At 38.5% G+C, this 22,007-nt stretch overlaps 1 protein-coding gene across 10 annotated transcripts in view; it reads left to right on the top strand.

Moving 5' to 3' along the window:
• NCKAP5 (NCK associated protein 5) overlaps window positions 1-22,007 on the top strand; it is a 960,379-nt gene that overhangs the window by 771,054 nt on the left and 167,318 nt on the right. For all 10 annotated transcript variants that reach the window (XM_049097384.1, XM_049097386.1, XM_049097387.1 and 7 more), the window contains one exon: window positions 4,555-4,674. In XM_049097384.1, the coding sequence (XP_048953341.1) occupies window positions 4,555-4,674 (120 nt within the window). The remainder of the gene's footprint in view (window positions 1-4,554; window positions 4,675-22,007) is intronic.

Genomic DNA, 22,007 nt, shown 5'->3' with positions numbered 1-22,007 from the left:
AGGATCTGACATGTGTGCAGTCAAAACTGACTTTCTAAATCTGGAGTCAAGCTTTCTCAGAATCCATCTTATTTTAGACTCCAGAATTTTACAATTGCCAGAGACCTTAGAGAGCATTTAATCCCGAGATTGTCAATTGGCCTTGGTTATGGCCTTAATTTACTATGATTACATGAACTGTTTAGCTATCACCCAGATGAGAAATGTTTTAATCTGAATGCATTTGGGATGAAGGTTTGCGGTTTTCACTTTGCCACAGGACTAACCACATCCTGTTTGTTGGGGCTGGTCTGATTCAGGTACATGTTTATGTTACCTGCCTTGCCTCTTAGATATTTGACATTGAGGCCTTTGGTTAGTCTGAGAGTTGGCTTTTCTTTTTACACAAGTCTGCATCCTTGGCAAAGAAAGGGATGTATCAGTGAAAGCCACTGAAGGAATGTTACAAGGAGAAACTGGTGGGTATGGTGGCCATTTAGCTTCAGGGAAGGAATGAAGTGGCCGTTTAAAAGCCATCTCATGAAGCAGCTGAGACACACATTCTCTTAAAGTCCAATTTTGTCCAGTAGCCCAGTTTTACAGATAAAGGAACTGAGGCAAAACCAGAATATGTTACATTCTCAGGTCATGTGGGTAAGGAGGACTGGAGTCCAGACCCCCTAACTCCCAATGTGGTATATTCCCACGATACACATTGCATCTGAAATAATTTTACCAGTATGATATCATTTTTACGTGATAAAATCAGATTTAAATAGTTTTCATCAATATTCCAGTGATGTCACAATATGTCTTACTTCTATGCAATCAACACTTTATTAAACTGACTTCAGCAGGTAAAGTTTTAGTTCTAAATGATGCATTAAAGCAGCCGTACTTGTAGGTACTACATAGCAGTAGATCCAGAATCTTCTTTAGCCCTGAGTGCAGGTGATACTTGCCAGGATTATTTGCATGGATACTCCAGGGAAGCTATCGTTTGAGATCAAGATATACAGGGTCTTTTAGAACAGTTTATCACATTGCTCAGTATATTTGCCCTCACATTCATCTTTAATTATTATTTTTTTAAAGATCTTATTTATTTATTCAGGAGAGACACAGAGAGAGAGAGAGGCAGAGACACAGGCAGAGGGAGAAGCAGGCTCCATGCAGGGAGCCTGACGCAGGACTCAATCCCGTGACTCCAGGATCACGCCCCAGGCCGAAGGCAGCGCTAAACCGCCGAGCCACCAGGGCTGCCCTCACATTCAGCTTTAATCCCATATTCTGTTTCCAGTTGATAATGACATGCAGATTGCAAGGAAAACAGTTCTGGCTATTTTTTTGAACCCAAAGACCTCTGCACTTTCCTATATGTAGTCAAACTGTTGGCATTATTTCGCTCCTGATGAAATTACACATCAGGTCTCTTTTATTGCAGAAGACACAACCCTATGTTTTCAGTGGGATCTTCCTCTTGGGGCCTGGGACATACTAGGAAAAAAGAAGAATGTGAGAAAACAGATGGCCCAGCCTCCTCAATGAGGAAATCATGGCATCTAAGCAGAGAGCTCATTTGTTTCTGACACCTTACTTGGGAAAGATAGTCTAGGTCTCACCTCCATCACGGTCAGGGTCACAATAACCATGCTTGTAGTGAGACCCCATGTGTCATATGCTACTGTATGTCAGCAGGTTCCTTTTGTAAGTACAGAGGATCCAGACAGCTGACTGTCACCCTCTGCCTAGGTCTCACTGCAGTGGTCAGAGAAATTGCTGTTTTTTTTTTCTCTCTCTCTCTTTCCATCTGCCCAGTCTGGTTGTGCTTATGTATGTGCCCATGGGCACGCATGCATGGTTTTGAATACAGTTTATTGAGATTATAACTGTCTGGCATCACTTACCAACCACAGCTTGAGTAAAGAGAACAAGAATATCACAACAACACAGGCAATAATTATTTTATGTCTACAGATTCTTGGACCAGATCAATTCTGTTCGTTAATGATTTTAAGACCAGAGTCACACCCCTAAAGCCTTCCATTTCCTCCTCTGCCATGTGCTAATCTAGATGAGCCAAGAGTGATGAACAGTTCTCAAGGTCAATAAATTGTGTTCCTGCTAAATGAACTTTTACTATCTTAAGTAACAGTAATGGGCATTGAAATTTGGGCACCTGTACAAAAAATCTCTATAAAGTATATTGATTTTTTTTCTTTTATTCTTCTCTCTCTCCCTCTCTCTCTCTCTCTTTTACTCATCTGAAGAACTCTTTCAAGTTATCTCAGTTTTGCTGCAAAAGATCCTCAATCCTGTTCCTTCCAGGTCTCTTTTCTCCTTGTAAATCCACACTATATGCTTCTGCTTCCATTTCTTCACCTGCAAATGAGAATGATTATGTTTTCCCACCCAATAGGTACTATTAATATTTATTTACTTCACAGTCAAGTTTTATTAATTACTTAATTAGCAGTACTAAAAACAATTAGTGTTTGGGGGCAGAGAGAATTATATGCATGCTAAGAACAAAAAGTAGAGTAAATGAGACACAGACAGAGGTTGAATTATAAATAAAGGGAACAAGTTTAGCCTTTTAATGTGAGCAGTGCCTGGACCCCCAGAGGGACCTTTGCCAAATGGCATATGTGCTCATGCTCATACACACATTCCTGCCTCTGCTTTTGGAGGCTGCTGCCCTCCTAGATCTTGGACTCAGGTGCTTCATTCTGAACATGACATTTCTCTGCTCTGCGTTTGTAGGTAGCAATCATTTGGAAACATCCTATGCATAAACTCTACCCCTTTGACTAAAAAAGTGAAGAGAGTATAAACTATACAGTGAGACACACCATGGCCTATTTCCTTGCCCTCTGTAAGTAGAATAAATGAATATATAATCTGGATATAATGAGGCTCTGGTAAAGCCTCAGAAGCTGGATCTGTCTAGCTTCACACTTAGGTGGACACAAGGTTACGGACAGGCCCACTCACCTCTGTGACTTTGTTTAGTGCCTGGGGATCAGAGCTATTGCCTGGTGCTCTGTCTTGCTTGCAGAGTCTCAAGTAATCCCTGGATCTGCCCCACATCAAAATATATAGATCCATAAACTAGGAGTTCTGAGAAACTTAGAGCCTCAATCACACAGAGAGCAGAATTTGTCATCATCATTCTGTTTAACAAAATAATCACCCACTTTATTAAGTTCCCACTACATGTGATACTTTGCCAGGTGATGGAATAAAAGAGTGAAGAAGGATCTGCTTCTGCTGCTGTTTATTGGAGTGTCTTCTTGTGCTTGCCTTTGAGGAACATGCCATCTAATTGACAAGCTAAGACTAGGCATGAAAGATAAAATCAGTATAAGGTAGTCTATGCTATATGTCCTATAAAAGGTGTCAGGGGCTTACTGGAGTTCGGAAAAATGAATGGTCTTTGGGGGACTCCAGATAAAAGTACCAGAGAGGAGACAGACAGATTTTGAAATGGACATCAATCAAAAAATCCCAAAGTTGGACTGGATGGAAGACGGGAGTGAGAAGGGAACATGATGGCAAGGGAGGGAAGAGGATGGCAGGGATGCACAGAGCTTTGGAGAACAAAAGCAGAACATTCTTCTTTATATGGCAAGAGCAGAGCCTTTTCAAAAAATTTTGGAAGTAGGGAAAGACCAACTTTGACATGCAGAAAAGGGAAGCTTTTGAAGAACTTTGAATTAGAGCATTATTCTCCTTGGTCTTTCTTGAACCCCATCAAAGAGAGTTCTTGTAGACATTTAAGTACTACAAGCATCTTTATCACAGGTTAGTTTGGAAGGCAGTTCATTGGCAGATTCCAGAGAATCCTAAAGCTCCTGTGTTATAGCTTCCCTTCTGAAAGCTGGAGGGAAAGGTCTCTGTGGTCCTCGAGCTATTCAAAACAGGTGCTGCAGAAGGATGCCCAGGGATGGCTACTCAACTTCTTCCCTAGCACCAGGCTGAACCACCCCAAATACATGGAAATTCATCAGTTCAGAATGTGGACAAGTTTCAAGTGGCCTTTTAAAGCCTTCACTTCAGAGTTGCTTCTCTCCCTCTAAATGCATCACTGGCTCTATTAGCCCCAGCATTGAAAATTTCAACTTGTTTCTACAAATGACAGCAAAAGGCTCTATCAAAAGTGATAGTTTCTTTAGTTCATCAAATCTCTATTCACTGCAAAAACATTATTGTCCTTGTGGTTTGTGCTTTATGATTGCTTTTATGAAGACAGTGAAAAGGCAGAATATATAGGTGGAAACTCAAATTGACTTTATATCGCTAACATTTACCATCTTCAAAAATAGCATACTAGATTAATGCACTTCTGATTTCAAGGTACTTTTTTTTTTTTAAATTGGTCCTCCCTGCACATAATAATTCCATCAGACAATGGGCTATGGAAGAAAACATTGTGTGTGATTTATTCCCTGGGGCTTTGAAGGATAAAAATACTATTTTTATACCAATGTGTCTGGAATATCAGATAAAATATGGTTATAATATGCAAAGCTGTCTTTCAGTAATAGATTTTTTCTTTCTCTGTATTTGTTGTAGGATCTAAGGGAGGAGTGTGTAAAGTTGAAAACAAGAGTGTTTGATTTGGAACAACAGAATCGAACATTAAGCATCCTGTTCCAACAGCGAATCAGACCAACTTCTGATCTGCTCCTCCAGGTAGGTGCTTACATGGAAAACAATCGTTGCTACTGAAATGCTATTGACAAGAAGTTACTTCAGTTCAAAATTTTCCAGTATCTCCATAGGCAAAGCATCATGCATCAGAACCCTGATCCTTTCCCTTCTCAAGGGATGTCATTAAAATTGAACATCTCTTAAATTTCTGACTTTTTAAAGCTACATTTAGATAAAGAAATACATCAACAAATAATAAACAGGTAAAAGGGGCCATCAGAAAGTGTCCTCTAGTAAACTAAGTGAAACCGTGGAATGGAACCTGGAAATAATTGATTACTTTGGGGGATCGTATTAGTAATCTTGCATTCCATGATAAGACAGGAAGAGTTTTACATAATACCAAAACACATTTCTTTACTTCCTTCTCTCTGTAATCAAAGATTCTGCTGGGGCTTGTTTTTCTTTCATAGCTCTCTCCATGTAGAGTGCCTCCTCACACACAGTTCTTCCCATATTCTGCTTCAGTATTTTTCAGGTTCTTGTTGTCTAAACGCTCTCACTGAAATTCGTCTTTGCTTTTCTTCTTAGCATGCAAAGTCATGGAAGGTCAAACAATTTGAATCATTTTAAAGCTGTCCCTGACAAAGCACCAGAGAACACACCTGACTTCAGGGAGACATAGGAATTGGCAAAGGGGCCTGGAAGGCTGATCTTTGCTGTTTCCTGGGTTTTCTAAATCCTATTAATGTGTATATTTGCTCAAACAAGCTCCCATGAGCCTTACTTAGAGCCCTTCTGAGGCTAAGCTAGCAAAGGGTAAGATTTCACAGGGATAATGTACAAAAAATAATCCCCAGCTGCCTGAGCAATTGGCTGAAAGTGAAAAGACAGCGAATTGTCTAGACTGTACTGCCCAGCCCTGTAATCACTAGCCACGTGATACCATTGAAATTGAAAATTAAATGAAAATTAAGTTCCTGTGTCAAACTAGCCACATTTGAAGGATTGAAAAGCCTCATATGGACAGCAGCTACCATATTACATGGTGTATGTAGAGAACATTTCCATCACCATAGGAAGTTCTGCTGGACAACACTTTTCCAGATGGCTGGGACAGTGTTTCCAACTTACCTTCTGAACTTTGGCATAAACATCTTTCCCTGAATCCTCAGGGAAATAATGAGAAATTGCTGTTCATTTCACTGAAAGAAAGATGTTCGATAAAGCCAAACATCGAAGTATAATTTCCCCCCAAATTAAAATAAAACAAGTCTCCGAATTGTACAATCGATCCCATCTCCTAAATTAATTTCCTCTCTCCTTTATCTATTAAAGCATAATTCATAATTTGTGACTCAAAACTTATGCAGAAAAAAATTAGTCTATCTCGATTCTCTTTCCTGGCCCCAACCATACCAAATGTTTGTCAGAGAGAATCTTGCATCTGTAAAATGTTGTATTTCTTTTGCTCTCTCATATCAAGATCCAATATTATAATTACTTTTAACAGCTGTTTCATGTTCATGAATTTTTCCATTTTGCTTGGTTTAACTTCAGGCTTTTCTGGAACAATATTTAAGGATCTATAGTCCCCGTTTATGAATCATGATGGCTTATTTCCATAATAAACACATGTGCCATAGATATTTAAACTTTTTCATTGGCTGTCACAAATTTCTGAAATCTATATCCAAATGGCAGGGAATGGTGTGTATGCTAACAATGGAACTCAGTGTTTATTCACTGGGTATTTTCAGCCAACATACTTTATATTCCTCCCCAAATAGTCTTTATTTCCAGGAGCCATCCTAATTTAAATAACACTTCTAAAAGATGGGCTGTAAATAGTTCTGTAAAGAATGGTAGAAAGTGGGATGCCTGCCCTCTATCATCCATAGCTCACAATCACAGATAGATGGAGTTGCTGGCTTTTCAGGGGGTCTGTTAATTATGTGACTCATGATTGTTTATTTCCTGGTGGCACAAATACATACTGTGGAGCACTGGCTAAAGTAAAAGCAGCCTGTGCTTGCTTTGCACCTTTGGAAGCTCTATAATTATTTGTTGAATGGAATAATGAATACATGATACAAATTTATTCTGCAAGTTGGTAGTTATTTTGTACAAACCTAGGGGAAGTTTATGACCTCCTTCTTCTGAGCTTTTCCTTATGTGGATGTCTTATATCTTATCTGGATGCTTTAGAGCTACTCAGTCATGCTGGTCCAGCCCAGCCTTGTTGAGAGTGGTGGCTTTTGGGTACAGCAACTCCACCAGTGCATCTGGTCCCAAATATTACTGGCCTTACAGCATCTGCCCATATAGATTGGAGATTCAGTACAATGGATTTCTAAGTAGTTTTCTACAGTCTTAGAAACCTGCATTAGGCATCATCTGCTGAATACAGCCTAATGATTATCTACAATCTTAAGTGCCCACTTGGAGAGAAATATTGTAAGAAGATTGTTGAACCCACTGTGATTTTAGGAGATAGATTGTAAAAAGTAGAAAAGGAAATAATTTATTAGGACCAGGAACCAGTCTTTGTCCCTTAAAAACAGTAAAGTTTCACGGATATTTTTTAGCTTTTCTTTTTTTTTCGTTATTATTATTGTAAGGGAGAAACAAAAAGGGATAATTCTATGGGTTAGTTGACAAATTCTGGGAAACCATAAAGGGAAACAGATTCATGCTGAGGAAAAAAAAAATCTAACCTAAAAATTAAAATCTTAAGAATGGTAATAATGTTCTGTGGTAATTCCAGTTTCCAGAATGGTATCTTGGGGACTAGAGGTGGTAACAAATCATAATAACAAGGCCCTCTCTGTATTAAAATCGATACTTTGAGCTAAATTCTGAAGAATTGAGAAGCCAGTATGGCAAATAAAATTCCAAAGTAATATTCTTAATGGAACTTGAATCTCCAATTAACCTTATTTGAATCTACTGGCCAGATTAACCAATGCTCACCATTTCTTCTTAGAAATCATACTAAACCACATTCGATTCATCAAACATTGGCAGCCAGTACAGTTCTCCACTAACTATGCTTACTTCTCTTACCAGTTGAGTTGAATGCTCACCATAAATGAGCCATTTTTGTAACTCAGTATGTTTATGCAAGTAGTACTTACGGTGATTAATTTTTAAACTGCTATGTAAACCGATAAAATGTGTACCAAAAGAATTGTTTATATAAAATAGAGTGCTTTAAAAGCATCTATAAAGGCAAGTCACTAAAGAAATATTTAAGATCAAATGAAATATAGGTGCCTAACTAAAAAAATTGTGGGAGTTGGAGAATTGTATTAAACAAAGAGGCATTCTGCATACAAATTGTTTCCCAAGTGACTAAGTTCTAGTTACACTGTTAAGAAACCCCAAACAAAGACATATGCATAAACAATGCATAAGCCATGTGTTCGAAGCCCCCCTCTCCCCCACTAAAAAAAAGCCTAGACTCTAATAATAGGATCCCTAGGCAAAAAAGTGGCCTTGGCCCTACCAACAATGTTATTTTAACAAATGCATCGTGTTTACCATGTGTCAGATACTGCTCTACAGCCCTTACAGTGCTCACCCACTTAATCTCCATTACAATCCTATAAGAAAGGCAGTATCCTTGCACCCATTTTTACAAATGGGGACACTACAGACACAAGTCCCCCAGCAGGTAATTGAAAGAGTGGGAATCTAATCCCGTGATCCAGCTCCAGTCCCTCCCTTCCACCTCTCTTCTGTGCTCCCTCTGCATGGAACACAAATGAGCATGAGGAACATTTTTCTCATTCTGTATTCTGACATTTTGATTAACTGGGCCACTTGTGATCAAGTCGGATCAGAGGGCTTCTGCAGTGAAATGCAACAAGGAGACTACTATATTTACACATTTCTGAAAGCTTCTTGATTTGTAGCATCCATGATTTTTCCCTCTACTGTATGTTCTGCTTTTGTCTTGTTTTGGACACCTGTGTTATCATTATTCTGATAAAATATTATTCTCATATTTTTTTTTTGCCTAACAGTTTTTTCTTCTCCTTCTCATCTGATATTTCAAAGGGTCCTAGTACCCATATCCTTAGGCCAGGTTAGAAAGAAAAGAATGTTATAGGGTAGATTATTCACACAAACAGTAGAGAATCTGACAGCTTAGAACCAAGGTGTAAACATTTGCTGTTATTTCCTGGCGTGCTCTTTGTTTTGTTTTTGGTGTTTTGTTTTTTTGTTTTTTTGTTTTTTTGCTAGTGTTTTGTTTTATGGCATTATTTCATATGAGATGAGAGGATTTTAAAATTCTACTGTACTTCTGATTTATTTTTTCTCCCCTAAATATTTTCAGAGTGTAAATCTATTTATTCATGAGCCTGATTTGGCAGGATGCCACACGATACACTCACCTCTCCCCACCTATCCACAAGCCATGCATCCCATTCTCTGAGACTTAACCCAGTGCTGCCACCTTCCAGGGGCCTTCCAGGGTCTTGGCAGTGCCCCTGGAAGTTTCCCTTGCTGAAGCTCCTATAGTATCAATGACCCATCCCACATAATTAAGCAGATCATGGTCCTGTATGGAATTCTGGAATCCTAGTCTCTCGTGGCAGGGATGGTAGAGATCATGTACAACCCATAGGAGCTACGGATTTCATGTTTCATTTCACCTAACTTGTAATCTCTGTGAGGGCAAGAACTATGCTAAATGTTACGTTTCACCTCCCACTGATGTTATCACTGTTCATTATATGTATTTGTTGTATATTACTGATGATTCAACATTTATTTACATACCTTTTTTACATAGTTTTTGGTGGGACAGGGTTTTCCTTTGTTTTTTGTATCTTATTGCCTTTATTATTTTTTTCTTCCAGAGTTATTAAGATATAATCGACATAACATTGTATAGGCTTAAGGTGTATAAGACAATGATTTGATATATGTAGATATTATGAAATGATCATCATAATAAGTTTAGTTAACAGCCAACACCTCACAGATGTGCAATTTTTTTTTCTTGTGATGAGATCATTTAAGATCTACTTACTTAGCAGCTTTCAAATATACAATATTGTCAACTCTGGTCAGCACGCTGTACATGATACATCCAGAATTTATTTATAATTGCAAGTTCTGACCACCTTTACCAGTTTCCCTCACCCTCCCATTCTCAATCTCTGGCAACCACCAGTCCCTTTTCTGTTTCTATGAGCTCTGTTTGATTAGATATAAGATCATATGGTATTTGTCTTTTTCTGTCTTAGCATAATGTTCTCAACGTCCCTCCACGTTGTCACAAATGTCAAGAGTTTCTTATTTGTGGCTGAATAATATTATATATGTATACATATATACATGTATATGTATATCACACTTTTTGTCCATTCATGTGCCAATGGATTGTGTGCATCTGTGTGTATGTGTGTGCATGTATTACATTTTCTTTATTCACTCATTCATTAATGAGTACTTATATTGCTTTCATCTCTGAGCTATTATAATTAATAGTGAAATGAACATAAGTGTGCAGATATCTCCTTGAGATAATAATTTTGTTTCCTTTGGATATATGCCCAGAAGTGGCTGAATCATATGGTTGTTTTATGTTTGACGTTTTAAGGAATGTCCATGCTATTTCCATAGAGGCTGTCACAATTGACACTCCCTCCAACAGTGCATTCTTACCAGCATTTGTTATTTTTTGTCTTTTTGATAATATCCTAACAGGTGTAAGATGATATCTTGTGGTTTTGATTTACATTTCACTAGTGATGAGTAATATCAAGCACCTTTCCATGTACCTGGTGGCTATTTAAATATCTTCTTTAGAAAAATGTCTAAAGATGGTTTTACTCTGTTTATCTGTTCAGGTCCTTTGCCTGTTTTTAAATGAAGTTGATTTTTTTTAATTTTTTTTTTTACTATTGAGTTGTATGAGTTTCCTCTATATTTTAGGTACTAACCCCTCATCAGAAGCATGGTTTGCAAATGTTTTCTCCCATTCCATTAGTTGTCTTTTCTTTTTGATGATCATTTGTTTTGCTGTGAAGAATCGTTTTAGGCTGATGTAGTCTCATTTGTTTCTTTTTTATTTTGTTGCTGGTGCTTTAGGTTTTGTATCCAATAAATCATTGCCCAGATGAATTTCAAGGAATTTTTCCCAGTGTTTGCTCCTAGGGAGTTTAATGGTTTCAAGTCTTATATTTAAGCCTTAGTCCATTTCAGTTAATTTTGTGGATGATATAAAATAGTGTTTTTTGTTTCATTCTTTTGCATGTGAATATCCAATTTTCTCAGCACCATTTATTGAAGACTGTATTGTCTCCATAGAGTGTTCTTAGCTTCTTTGGCAAATATTAGTTGACCATATATACATGGGGTTTTTTCAGAAGGGGTGGTCTCATTTTTTTGTTTCACTGGTCACTGTGTCTGCTTTTATGCCAATATCATTTTATATTGATTACTATTGCTTTGTAAATATAATTGAAATCTGGAAGTGTGGTGCCTTCAGCTTTCTTCTTTTAGCTCAGGATTATTTTATCTATCTGAGATCTTTTGTGGTTTTAAACTAATCTTAGGATTTTTTTTCCTATTTATGTAAAAAAATGCCATTGAAATCTTGATAGAGATCTTATTGAATCTGTATATGCTCTGGTAATGTGGATATTTTAACAAAATTAGCTTCTCCAGCCCCAAAACAGAAGATACCTTTCCATTTATTTGTGTTTTCTTCAATTTCTTATATCAGTGTTCAGTAGTTTTCAGTGTAGAAATCTGTCACTTCCATGGTTAGATCCATTCCTAAGTATTTTATTGACTTCATTGCTACTGTAATGGGATTGTTTTATTTATTTCTTTTCAGAAAATTCATTGTTAGTGTATAGAAATGCTACTGATTTTTTTATGTTGATTTTGTATCCTGGAACTTTTCTGGATTTGTTGATTAAGTCTAATAGCTTTTTGGTGGAGATTTTAGGATTTTCTCTATTTAAAATCAAGTCATCTGCAAATAGAGACAGTTTCACTTTGGTGTGTGTGTGTGTGTGTGTGTGTGTGTGCTTTTTTTTTTTTTTTTTTCTTATTCTGACAGTTTTTATTTCTCTTTCTTGCCTGAATGCTGTGGTCATACTTCCAATGCTCTGTTGAATAGGAGTGGTGAGAGTGGGCACTTGTCTTGCTCCTAATCTTAGAGGAAAAACCATTTGTCACTGAGTATCATGTTAGCTATCAGCGTGTCATATGTCGCCTTTATTATGTTGAGGTATATTCCTTCTACACCCAGTTTGCTGAGAGTTTTTATCATGAATGAACACTGAATTTTGTCAAGTGCTTTCTCTGTCCCTACTGAGGTGATCATATGATTTTATCTTTTATTAATGTGATGTATTACTTTTATTGATTCTTATATGTTGAACCATTCTTGCATTTCAGGGATCAATCCCAGCTGGTCATGGTATATGATCTATTTTATGTGCTTTTGAATTTAGTTTGCAAGTATTTTGTCGACAATTTTTGCACCAACATTAATCAGGGATATTGCCCATAGTTTTCTTTTCTGGTAGTGTCCTTATCTATCTTTGATATCTTGGTAATGCTAGCTTTGTAAAATGATTTGGGAAGTGTTCTGTACTCTCCCAATTTTTTGGAAGAGTTTACGAAGAATTGGCATTAACTCTTCTTTAAGAGTTCAGTAAAATTTATCAGCAAAACCTCTGGTCCTAGGCTTTTCTTTCTTGGGAGGTTTTGGATTACTGAGTCAATCTCTTTATTCATTGTTGGTCTTTTCAGATTTTCTAGTTATGATTCACTTATAGTAGGTTACAATCTCTCAACATTTTTTCCTAGGTTGTCCAATTTATTGGCATATAATCATTCATAATAATTGGCATATAATTATTCATAGTAATCTCTTTGTATTTCTGTGTTATCATTTGTAATGTCTCCTCTTTCATTTATAAATTTTTTTATTTGGGTCCTATATCTATTTTTTCTTGGTGAGTACAATTAAATGTCTATCAATTTTGTTTATCTTTTCAAAGAACCATTTTAGTTTTGTTAATCTTTTGTATTATTTTTCTGTGCTCTATTTCAATTATTTTTACTCTAATCTTAATTATCTCCTCCCTTCTGCTAACTTTGGGCTCAGTTTGTCCTTTTTTTCTAGTCCCTTGAGGTTTAAAGTTAGGTTATTAATTTTAGACTGTTTTTCCTTGATATATGTCTTCATCACTTTAAAATTCCTTCTTGGAACTGCTTTAGCTGTGCCCTATAAGGTTTGATATGTTGTGTTTTCATTTGTGTTTGTCTCAAGATACCTTTTTTATTTATCTTTTGAGTTCTTCTTTGATCCATTGGTTATTCAGGAGTGTATTGTTTAATTTTCATGTATTTATGAGTTTTCTAGTTTTCTTCCTATTACTGGTTTTTAGTTTCATACTAATGTGATTAGAAAAAATACTTAGATGATTTCAATATTCTTAAATTTGCTAAGACTTGTTTTGTTGCCTTATATATGATCTATCCTAGGAAATGTTCCCTGTGTGCTTAAGAAGAATGTGTATCCTACTATTGTTGGATTGAATGTTCCTTGTGTGTCTGTTAGGTCCATTTGGTCTCTAGTGGTGTACAAATCTGCTGTTTCTTTATTGATTCTCTATATGTATGATCTATCCATTGTTGAGAATGGAGTATAGATGTTCTCTATTATTGTCCTGCTATCTCTTTGCCTTCAGTTCTGTTCATATATTCTTTATATATTTCAGTATTTCAATGTTGGGTGTATAATATTTATAATTATTATATATTATTGATGGATTGACCCCTCCTTTATTGAAAGATCTTATTTATTTATTCATGAGAGACACACAAAGAGAGAGAGAGGCAGAGATGTAGGCAGAGGGAGAAGCAGGATGTAGGGAGCCAATGCAGGACTCAACCTGGGACCACGCCCTGAGCCAAAGGCAGACACTCAACCATTGAGCCACCCAGGCATCCTGAATTGACCCCTTTATAATTATATAATGACCTTATTTGTCTGTTTTGACCATTTTTAGCTTAAAGTCTACTTTGTCTTATATAAATATAGCTACTCCTGTTTTTTGTTCTTGGTTACTATATTTGAAATACCTTTTTCTAACATTTTACTCTTAGTCATTTTGTGTCTTTAAAGCCAAAGTAAGTCTCTTGTAGGCAGCATATCATTGGATCTTTTTTTTAAAAATCCATTTATCCAGGGTACCTGGGTGGCTCAGTTGGTTAAGTGTCTGCATTTGGCTCAAGGCATGATCCTGGGGTCCTGGGATCAATCCCCACATCAGGCTTCCTGCTCAGTGAGGAGTCTGCTTCTTCCTCTCCCTCTGCCCCTCCCTTCTGCCTGTGCAACTATCCCTGTATCAAATAAATAAATAATATTTTTTAAAAAATTAATCTATTTATGTTTAATTATTGATAGCTAGGGACTTATTATTACCATTTTGTTTTCTAATTTTGTAGATACTTTGTTCCTTGTTTCTTATCTTAATATCATCTTTTATGATTTGTTGACTTCCTGTAGCAGTATAATTTACTCCTTACCATAATCTTTTGTATAACTGCTAGACAATTTTCCTTTGAGGTTATCCTGAGGCCTATATGAAATAGTTTTATGTTTATAATTTCCTATTGTAAGCTGATAACAACCTAGTTAGCAAACAATAGCTTTGCACTTTCTCTTCTCCCCCTCACATTTTAAGTTATTGATATTATAATTTATATAGTTTTACATTGTATATTCAATACCAAGTTATTGTACTTATGATTGTTTTCAATGTATTTTCTTTTAAAACCAGAGTTGTAAGTGAACTATGCACCATCACTACAATATTAAAATATGTCTTTGACTATGTATTTATCATTACCAGTGAGTTTTACATATATAGTTATTTTTTTTACAGTGTTAATTAGTATAACTTTATTTCCACATAAAGAACACCTTTTAGTATTTCTTGTAAGACAGGTTTAGTAGTGATGAACTCCCTCAACTTTTGAGGGAGTGAATGAAAGTCTTCATCTCCTTCATTTTTGAAGGATGGCTCTACTGGGTATAGTATTTTGGGTTTAGTTTTTTTCTTTCTTTCTTTCAATATATTGAATATATCATGCCATTTTATACTAACTTGTAAAGTTTCTATTGAGAAATTCAGCCCTAGTTTTATGGAAGCTCCTAGGCATGTGACATGTCACTTTTCTCTTGTTATTTTCAAAATTATCTGTTTGCCTTTGACCTGAAAAGTTAATTATTGTGTCTCAGTGTAGCCCTTTTCATGTTCAACCTATTCAGGATTTTTGAGGCTTCATGAATTCGGTTATCCATTTATCTCCCCAGGTTTGGAAAGTTTTCAACCATTTGTACTTAAGTATATTTTCTATTTTTTTCTCTTTATCTTCTCTGGGATTCTCATAGTGCGTACATTGTTTTTCTTCTTGACTATGCCCCATAAGTGCTATAGCCTTTCATCACTTTTTCTTTCTTTTTTTTCTTTTTCTCCAATGATTGTATAATTTCAAATAATCTATCTTCCAGTTTACTGATTCTTTCTTCTACTTTGTTGAGTCTATTGTTGAAACTATTTAATTCTTCAGTTATTGTATTCTTCAGCTTTATGATTTCTGCTTTTTTTTTTTTTTGGATGGTTTCTTCTTCTTTGTTGAACTTCTCATTTTGTTTATATATTGTATTCCTGATTTTGTGTAGTTACCTGTGTCTTCTTATAGTTTATTAAACTTTAGGAGGATAATTCTGAATTATTTGTCAAACAGTTTATAGATCTCTATTTCTTCAGGGATAGTTATTAAAGCTATAGTAGTTTCTTTCTGTAGTGTCATATTTACCTGATTATTTATGGTCTTTGATTTCTTTCATTAGTATCTGTGCATTTGAGTAAATGGTCTCGTCTTCCAGACTGTACAGGCTTGCTTTGGCAGAGACAGTTCTTCACTAGTCAGCTTATCTCAGGTTTCAGAATAGGTCAACTGGTCAGAATAGGAAAAGTAGAACTTGATATTGGAGTCTTTATTTGATCCTGTTCTAAATCCTGGGTTGGGGGTGCCTTTGGCTGGGAATACTTGGATGGTACTGCTGGCTTGGGTCCCTTCCAAAATTCAGTTGTAGGATGGGCTCCATGGTTGCCCATATTTGCTGGTCAGGCTTCCTAATGGCTGGTGGGGGAGTGGATGCTATATGCAGCAGTTGAGCAAGCCTGTGAATTTGCTTCCCTGCCTGGAAAAGTTGTTGTACCTTGTTGGTCGTGGACCAGAATCAGGACCAGGACTGTCCACTGAGCTCCCTGGTCAGACAGGATCAGCAGAGCTGCTGGGTAGAGCTGCTGGCTGGGTCCTCTGAGTGCCACTATAAAGCAAGGCTCTACTGTGAGCCATGCAGCCCCCTGGTGCTCTGGTTATACTTCCTGGTGGTGAAACGAGGACTATAGTCAGCAGTAGGTGGGGGCGTGAACCCTCTTCTTTGTCTGGCTGGTGCAGCAGAATGGGTTTCAAAGCTGGCATAATTCACTGACCAAGGACCCAAATCAGGCATAACTGTACACCAAGTTCCCTGGCCAGATGAGGCCACCAGCTGGGCTCTGCAGATGGTAAGAGCTGCTGGCTGACCTCTCTGCTTGGATGCCATTATAAGTGGGGTTGTAGGATGGGCTACACAGCTTCCCAGGTGCCCTGGTTAGGGTTCCTGGTCTGGTGGAGCTGGAAGCTACAGTGGTAATTGGGGCTACAAATTTGCTTGCCTGCCTGTGTGGGGTAGCAGAACAGGCCCAGAGGCTAGAACAACTCATTGTTTGGGGATCCAAATCAGACAGAACTACATACTTAGTACCCTGGTCTGATGGGGTCACTAGCTTGTCTTTGCAGATAGGCAACACTGACTGGGATCTCAGGCACCATTGCAGGGAGGAACTTGGCCTGCCCAGATCCAAGCACTGGTTGCTGTAAGCTCTGCTCTTCTTTTCTGTCCTGAGATATCTCCAGTATTCAAGCTCCACAGATTCCTCTGCAATCCCCATGGGGTGAGACCAGAGTGAACCTCCCAGGAAGTGACCTACAATGCTGGGAAACCTAGATGTGCACCTCAGACTTTTTTTCTCCTAGTGGAGAAACCGTAGACCCCAAGAGTCCTCTTGGGGAAGTGGTCTGGCAGCCTTGTGGACAGGTGGCAGTCAGAGTGTATTTGTTCCTCTTACCCTTCTCATGTGGTCCTTCTTGGTCTCCATAGTCAGAGGGGTCCTTCAACCTCACCCCTGTGTTTGGGGATTTTCATAGTGGTGTTCTATCTATGGATGGCTGGTCTTCTTGTGAGGTAGACTGAAGTCGATAACAACCTCTGTCACCGTCTTGATGGCATCACTACCGAGGGGGAAATTTCTAACTGCAATCAGATTGTAATCTTAGTTTGGAGACTATGCCTTTTTCTCTCTACTGAGGTGTGTTTTTCTATCAATTTCCCTATTGTTTGGTACTCAATTTATAATTTTAATCCTTTTTTCAAAATATTTTATTTATTTATTTGATAGAGAGAGAGATTGAGGTAGGGTCAGGGCAGAGGGAGAGGGAGAAGCACACTCTCCGTGGAGCAGGGAGCCTGATGTAGGGCTTGATCCCAGGACCCCAGGCAGAACCTCAACCCACTGAGTCACCCAGGTGCTCCTTTAATCCTTTTTTTTTTATTTCTGAGAAGCAGAATTTTGTTTTGGTGTGTGTGTGTGTGTGTGTGTGTGTGTGTGTGTGTGTGTGTGTTTTAGGCATTTTTTTTTTTTTGTTTTTTTTTTTGTTTGTTTTTTTTTTTGTTTGTTTGTTTTTTTTTATTGGTGTTCAATTTACTAACATACAGAATAACACCCAGTGCCCGTCACCCATTCACTCCCACCCCCCGCCCTCCTCCCCTTCTACCACCCCTAGTTCGTTTCCCAGAGTTAGCAGTCTTTACGTTCTGTCTCCCTTTCTGATATTTCCCACACATTTCTTCTCCCTTCCCTTATTTTCCCTTTCACTATTATTTATATTCCCCAAATGAATGAGAACATATAATGTTTGTCCTTCTCCGACTGACTTACTTCACTCAGCATAATACCCTCCAGTTCCATCCACGTTGAAGCAAATGGTGGGTATTTGTCATTTCTAATAGCTGAGTAATATTCCATTGTATACATAAACCACATCTTCTTTATCCATTCATCTTTCGTTGGACACCGAGGCTCCTTCCACAGTTTGGCTATAGTGGCCATTGCTGCTAGAAACATCGGGGTGCAGGTGTCCCGGCGTTTCATTGCATTTGTATCTTTGGGGTAAATCCCCAACAGTGCAATTGCTGGGTCGTAGGGCAGGTATATTTTTAACTGTTTGAGGAACCTCCACACAGTTTTCCAGAGTGGCTGCACCAGTTCACATTCCCACCAACAGTGTAGGAGGGTTCCCTTTTCTCCGCATCCTCTCCAACATTTGTTGTTTCCTGCCTTGTTAATTTTCCCCATTCTCACTGGTGTGAGGTGGTATCTCATTGTAGTTTTGATTTGTATTTCCCTGATGGCAAGTGATGCAGAGCATTTTCTCATATGCATGTTGGCCATGTCTATGTCTTCCTCTGTGAGATTTCTGTTCATGTCTTTTGCCCATTTCATGATTGGATTGTTTGTTTCTTTGGTGTTGAGTTTAATAAGTTCTTTATAGATCTTGGAAACTAGCCCTTTATCTGATATGTCATTTGCAAATATCTTCTCCCATTCTGTAGGTTGTCTTTGAGTTTTGTTGACTGTATCCTTTGCTGTGCAAAAGCTTCTTATCTTGATGAAGTCCCAATAGTTCATTTTTGCTTTTGTTTCTTTTGCCTTCGTGGATGTATCTTGCGAGAAGTTACTATGGCCGAGTTCAAAAAGGGTGTTGCCTGTGTTCTCCTCTAGGATTTTGATGGAATCTTGTCTCACATTTAGATCTTTCATCCATTTTGAGTTTATCTTTGTGTATGGTGAAAGAGAGTGGTCTAGTTTCATTCTTCTGCATGTGGATGTCCAATTTTCCCAGCACCATTTATTGAAGAGACTGTCTTTCTTCCAATGGATAGTCTTTCCTCCTTTATCGAATATTAGTTGCCCATAAAGTTCAGGGTCCACTTCTGGATTCTCTATTCTGTTCCACTGATCTATGTGTCTGTTTTTGTGCCAGTACCACACTGTCTTGATGACCACAGCTTTGTAGTACAACCTGAAATCTGGCATTGTGATGCCCCCAGATATGGTTTTCTTTTTTAAAATTCCCCTGGCTATTCGGGGTCTTTTCTGATTCCACACAAATCTTAAAATAATTTGTTCTAACTCTCTGAAGAAAGTCCATGGTATTTTGATAGGGATTGCATTAAACGTGTATATTGCCCTGGGTAACATTGACATTTTCACAATATTAATTCTGCCAATCCATGAGCATGGAATATTTTTCCATCTCTTTGTGTCTTCCTCAATTTCTTTCAGAAGTGTTCTATAGTTTTGAGGGTATAGATCCTTTACATCTTTGGTGAGGTTTATTCCTAGGTATCTTATGCTTTTGGGTGCAATTGTAAATGGGATTGACTCCTTAATTTCTCTTTCTTCAGTCTCATTGTTAGTGTATAGAAATGCCACTGACTTCTGGGCATTGATTTTGTATCCTGCCACGCTACCGAATTGCTGTATGAGTTCTAGCAATCTTGGGGTGGAGACTTTTGGGTTTTCTATGTAGAGTATCATGTCATCGGCGAAGAGAGAGAGTTTGACTTCTTCTTTGCCAATTTGAATGCCTTTAATGTCTTTTTGTTGTCTGATTGCTGAGGCTAGGACTTCCAGTACTAGTGTTTTAGGCATTTACACTCCTTGCTACCTTAGAAGTTGTGACTGCATAGTGAACACAGCCATGTAGAACTAGCAAGACCTGAATAATCAGTTAATAGCCAGCATGAAGGTATCTTCTCCAGGATTTTGGTCGTTCTGAGAATTAGAAAACATCAACTATGTTAAATGTTTTTAAATGTCAGTATTTGTTTTTAAAAAGTATACACATCTAGGATCTCTGGATAGCTCAGTAGTTTAATGCCTGCCTTCAGCCCAGGGTGTGATCCTGGAGTAATGGGATCGAGTCCCGCATCGAGCTACCTGCGTGGAGCCTGCTTCTCTCTCTGCCTGTGTCTCTCTCTCTCTCTCTCTCTCTCTCTGTGTGTGTGTGTGTGTGTCTCATGAATAAATAAATCTTAAAAATAAAAAGTATACACATCTGCCTTTAGGACCCTTTCTAAATATACACAATTGAAAGGAGAGGTGGGATAAAAAGAAGGGGAGAATTTGGAATAACACAGAGAGCAATAAGGGATGAATAGGTGAGTGGATGAAGGACTGGGTAAAGAATGGGGCAATGGTTCTTCAGTTCTGGAGATAGTTTTCATTCAGATGGATCAGTACCTCTCTTGAGCCACAAGCTAAAAAGGAGTCAGGGAAAAACAAAAACAAAAGTCCATACATACTTAGAATAGCGACTTGGCTTCCCCACACTGCTAAGATAGAAATTTGCCTCGTGAGTTTCCAAAACTGATGATGGGCTCTTCCCTTGCAATGTTTATGTGCCCGGCATAGAAGTGGCCTCTGGCTCTGCCCTACAGACCTGGTATCTAATTTAGAAAGACCCACAGAGTGACAGGAGGAACAGTCCAGTGATGTTGGAGGGATGGTGAGTGACACCAGGGTCCAAATGGCAGAGGACCACCAGTGGTGATCTCTTATCCTGCATGATCAGAGGACTCTGGTGGCTTCATTGTGTGCATCTGTCAGACGTGAAAACATAGAAGGAATGTGCAGCAGGGATTCTCTCTCATGCCGTAAGCCCTGCAAAGGGTATTCACTTGTCAAAAGTATGGAGAGTGCCCTTTCTGAGAGGTAAAGGACACTTTGAAAGATCACACAGCTTCTGCAGGGCAAGGTTTTCAATTATTAGATGCCCCACACAAGGTTGGTTTGGGATCAAGTAAGAACAGCAGAGAATATGAGCAAGAATCTTCAGGGTTACAGCAAGATGTGATTCCCCCCTCTTCGAAATGCACCCAAGGCCCTCTATAGACTTGCTTCACCCTCAACGGCTTCATTTTTCTTTCTTTTTTTTTGTCTGACACAAATTCTTTACTCTAGCCAAGCAGAAATACTTTCACTCCATGGAGCATGACATAGGTTTTCCTTCAACTGTTCCATTTTGTATGTCATTCTCTTGTCCAAAATGCTACTCCTCCCACCCCGCCCATCTACCCCTGCCATTCCTTTTCTTTCATTTAATAAATCTGAAGCACCAAAAATATGTTAGTGCTGGGGATTCAGTGGTGAAATGTGTTTCCTCAACCTCTTATGGTCCACAAGTACCATGGAGAATATGGTGATGTGGTGAGAGGCACATGAGATGCTATAGGGGCAGGGCAGCAGGGACGGGGGCCAGCTGTGGTGGCTCAGGGACCTGGGGAAGGCCTAGCAGAGGAACTCATGCCTCCATGTGAGTCTAGAAAAAAAGAATACACATTTGTGAGGTGGACAAAGGAGAATATAAACACAAGCCAGCAGAAACAGCCTGTGCAAGGATTGGAAGGCATGAAGAAGTCGGTCTCCTCCTTCCCACTCTGTTTTATGGCCATATGCTTTGGAAGTGCTCTGGGAATAAAATCACTCTGCCTCCCCCCGCCCCTCTCAATTTCCTACACACACCTTGCTCATTGATATGTCACTTTATAAGTACGCTAAATTTTTTCTCATATGTGCTCTTTTCTCATATGTGCTTTTTTCTCATATGTGCTCTTTTTCTCATATGGGATGCTCTTCATCCCAAAGTTTGTTGAGGAATATTTTCATTTCCTTCTTTTTTTTTTTAATGCAAGACCCAGACTTCCTAGTGCATGCTTCATGGCTGCATGCTGTGTTGTGATGTGCTTCCTGTCAGCATTACATTTTTATCAGGGGTACGAGTGGTCTGTTAGGAGAAATTCAGGGCATGACTCCTAGTCTTTACTTGCTTGCATTAACTTTTATCTTCATAGGGACCAGGGCCTTGCCTTAGGGACCTTTGAATTTTCTCAAAACATGACTTAAGCAATGTGAGCCTCAGTTGGGACTCCTGGGTGGCTCAGTGGTTGAGCACCTGCCTTTAGCTCAGGGCATGAGCCCCCAGGCCCAGGATCAAGCCTCACATCCGGCTCCTGCATGGAGCTGGCTTCTCCCTCTGCCTGTGTCTCTGCCTTTTTCTGTGTCTCCAATGAATAAAAAAATAAAATCTTTTTTAAAAAAAAAGTGAGCCTCAGTAAATGTGGGGTGAGTTAAGGATTGAGTAAATCTCTGGGATGC

This window comes from Canis lupus, chromosome 19 (assembly GCF_003254725.2).
Source record: "Canis lupus dingo isolate Sandy chromosome 19, ASM325472v2, whole genome shotgun sequence".
Classification (NCBI taxonomy): Eukaryota; Metazoa; Chordata; class Mammalia; order Carnivora; family Canidae; genus Canis; species Canis lupus.
Note: the sequence above shows the minus strand (reverse complement) of the source record. Positions and strands in the feature narration are given on the sequence as shown.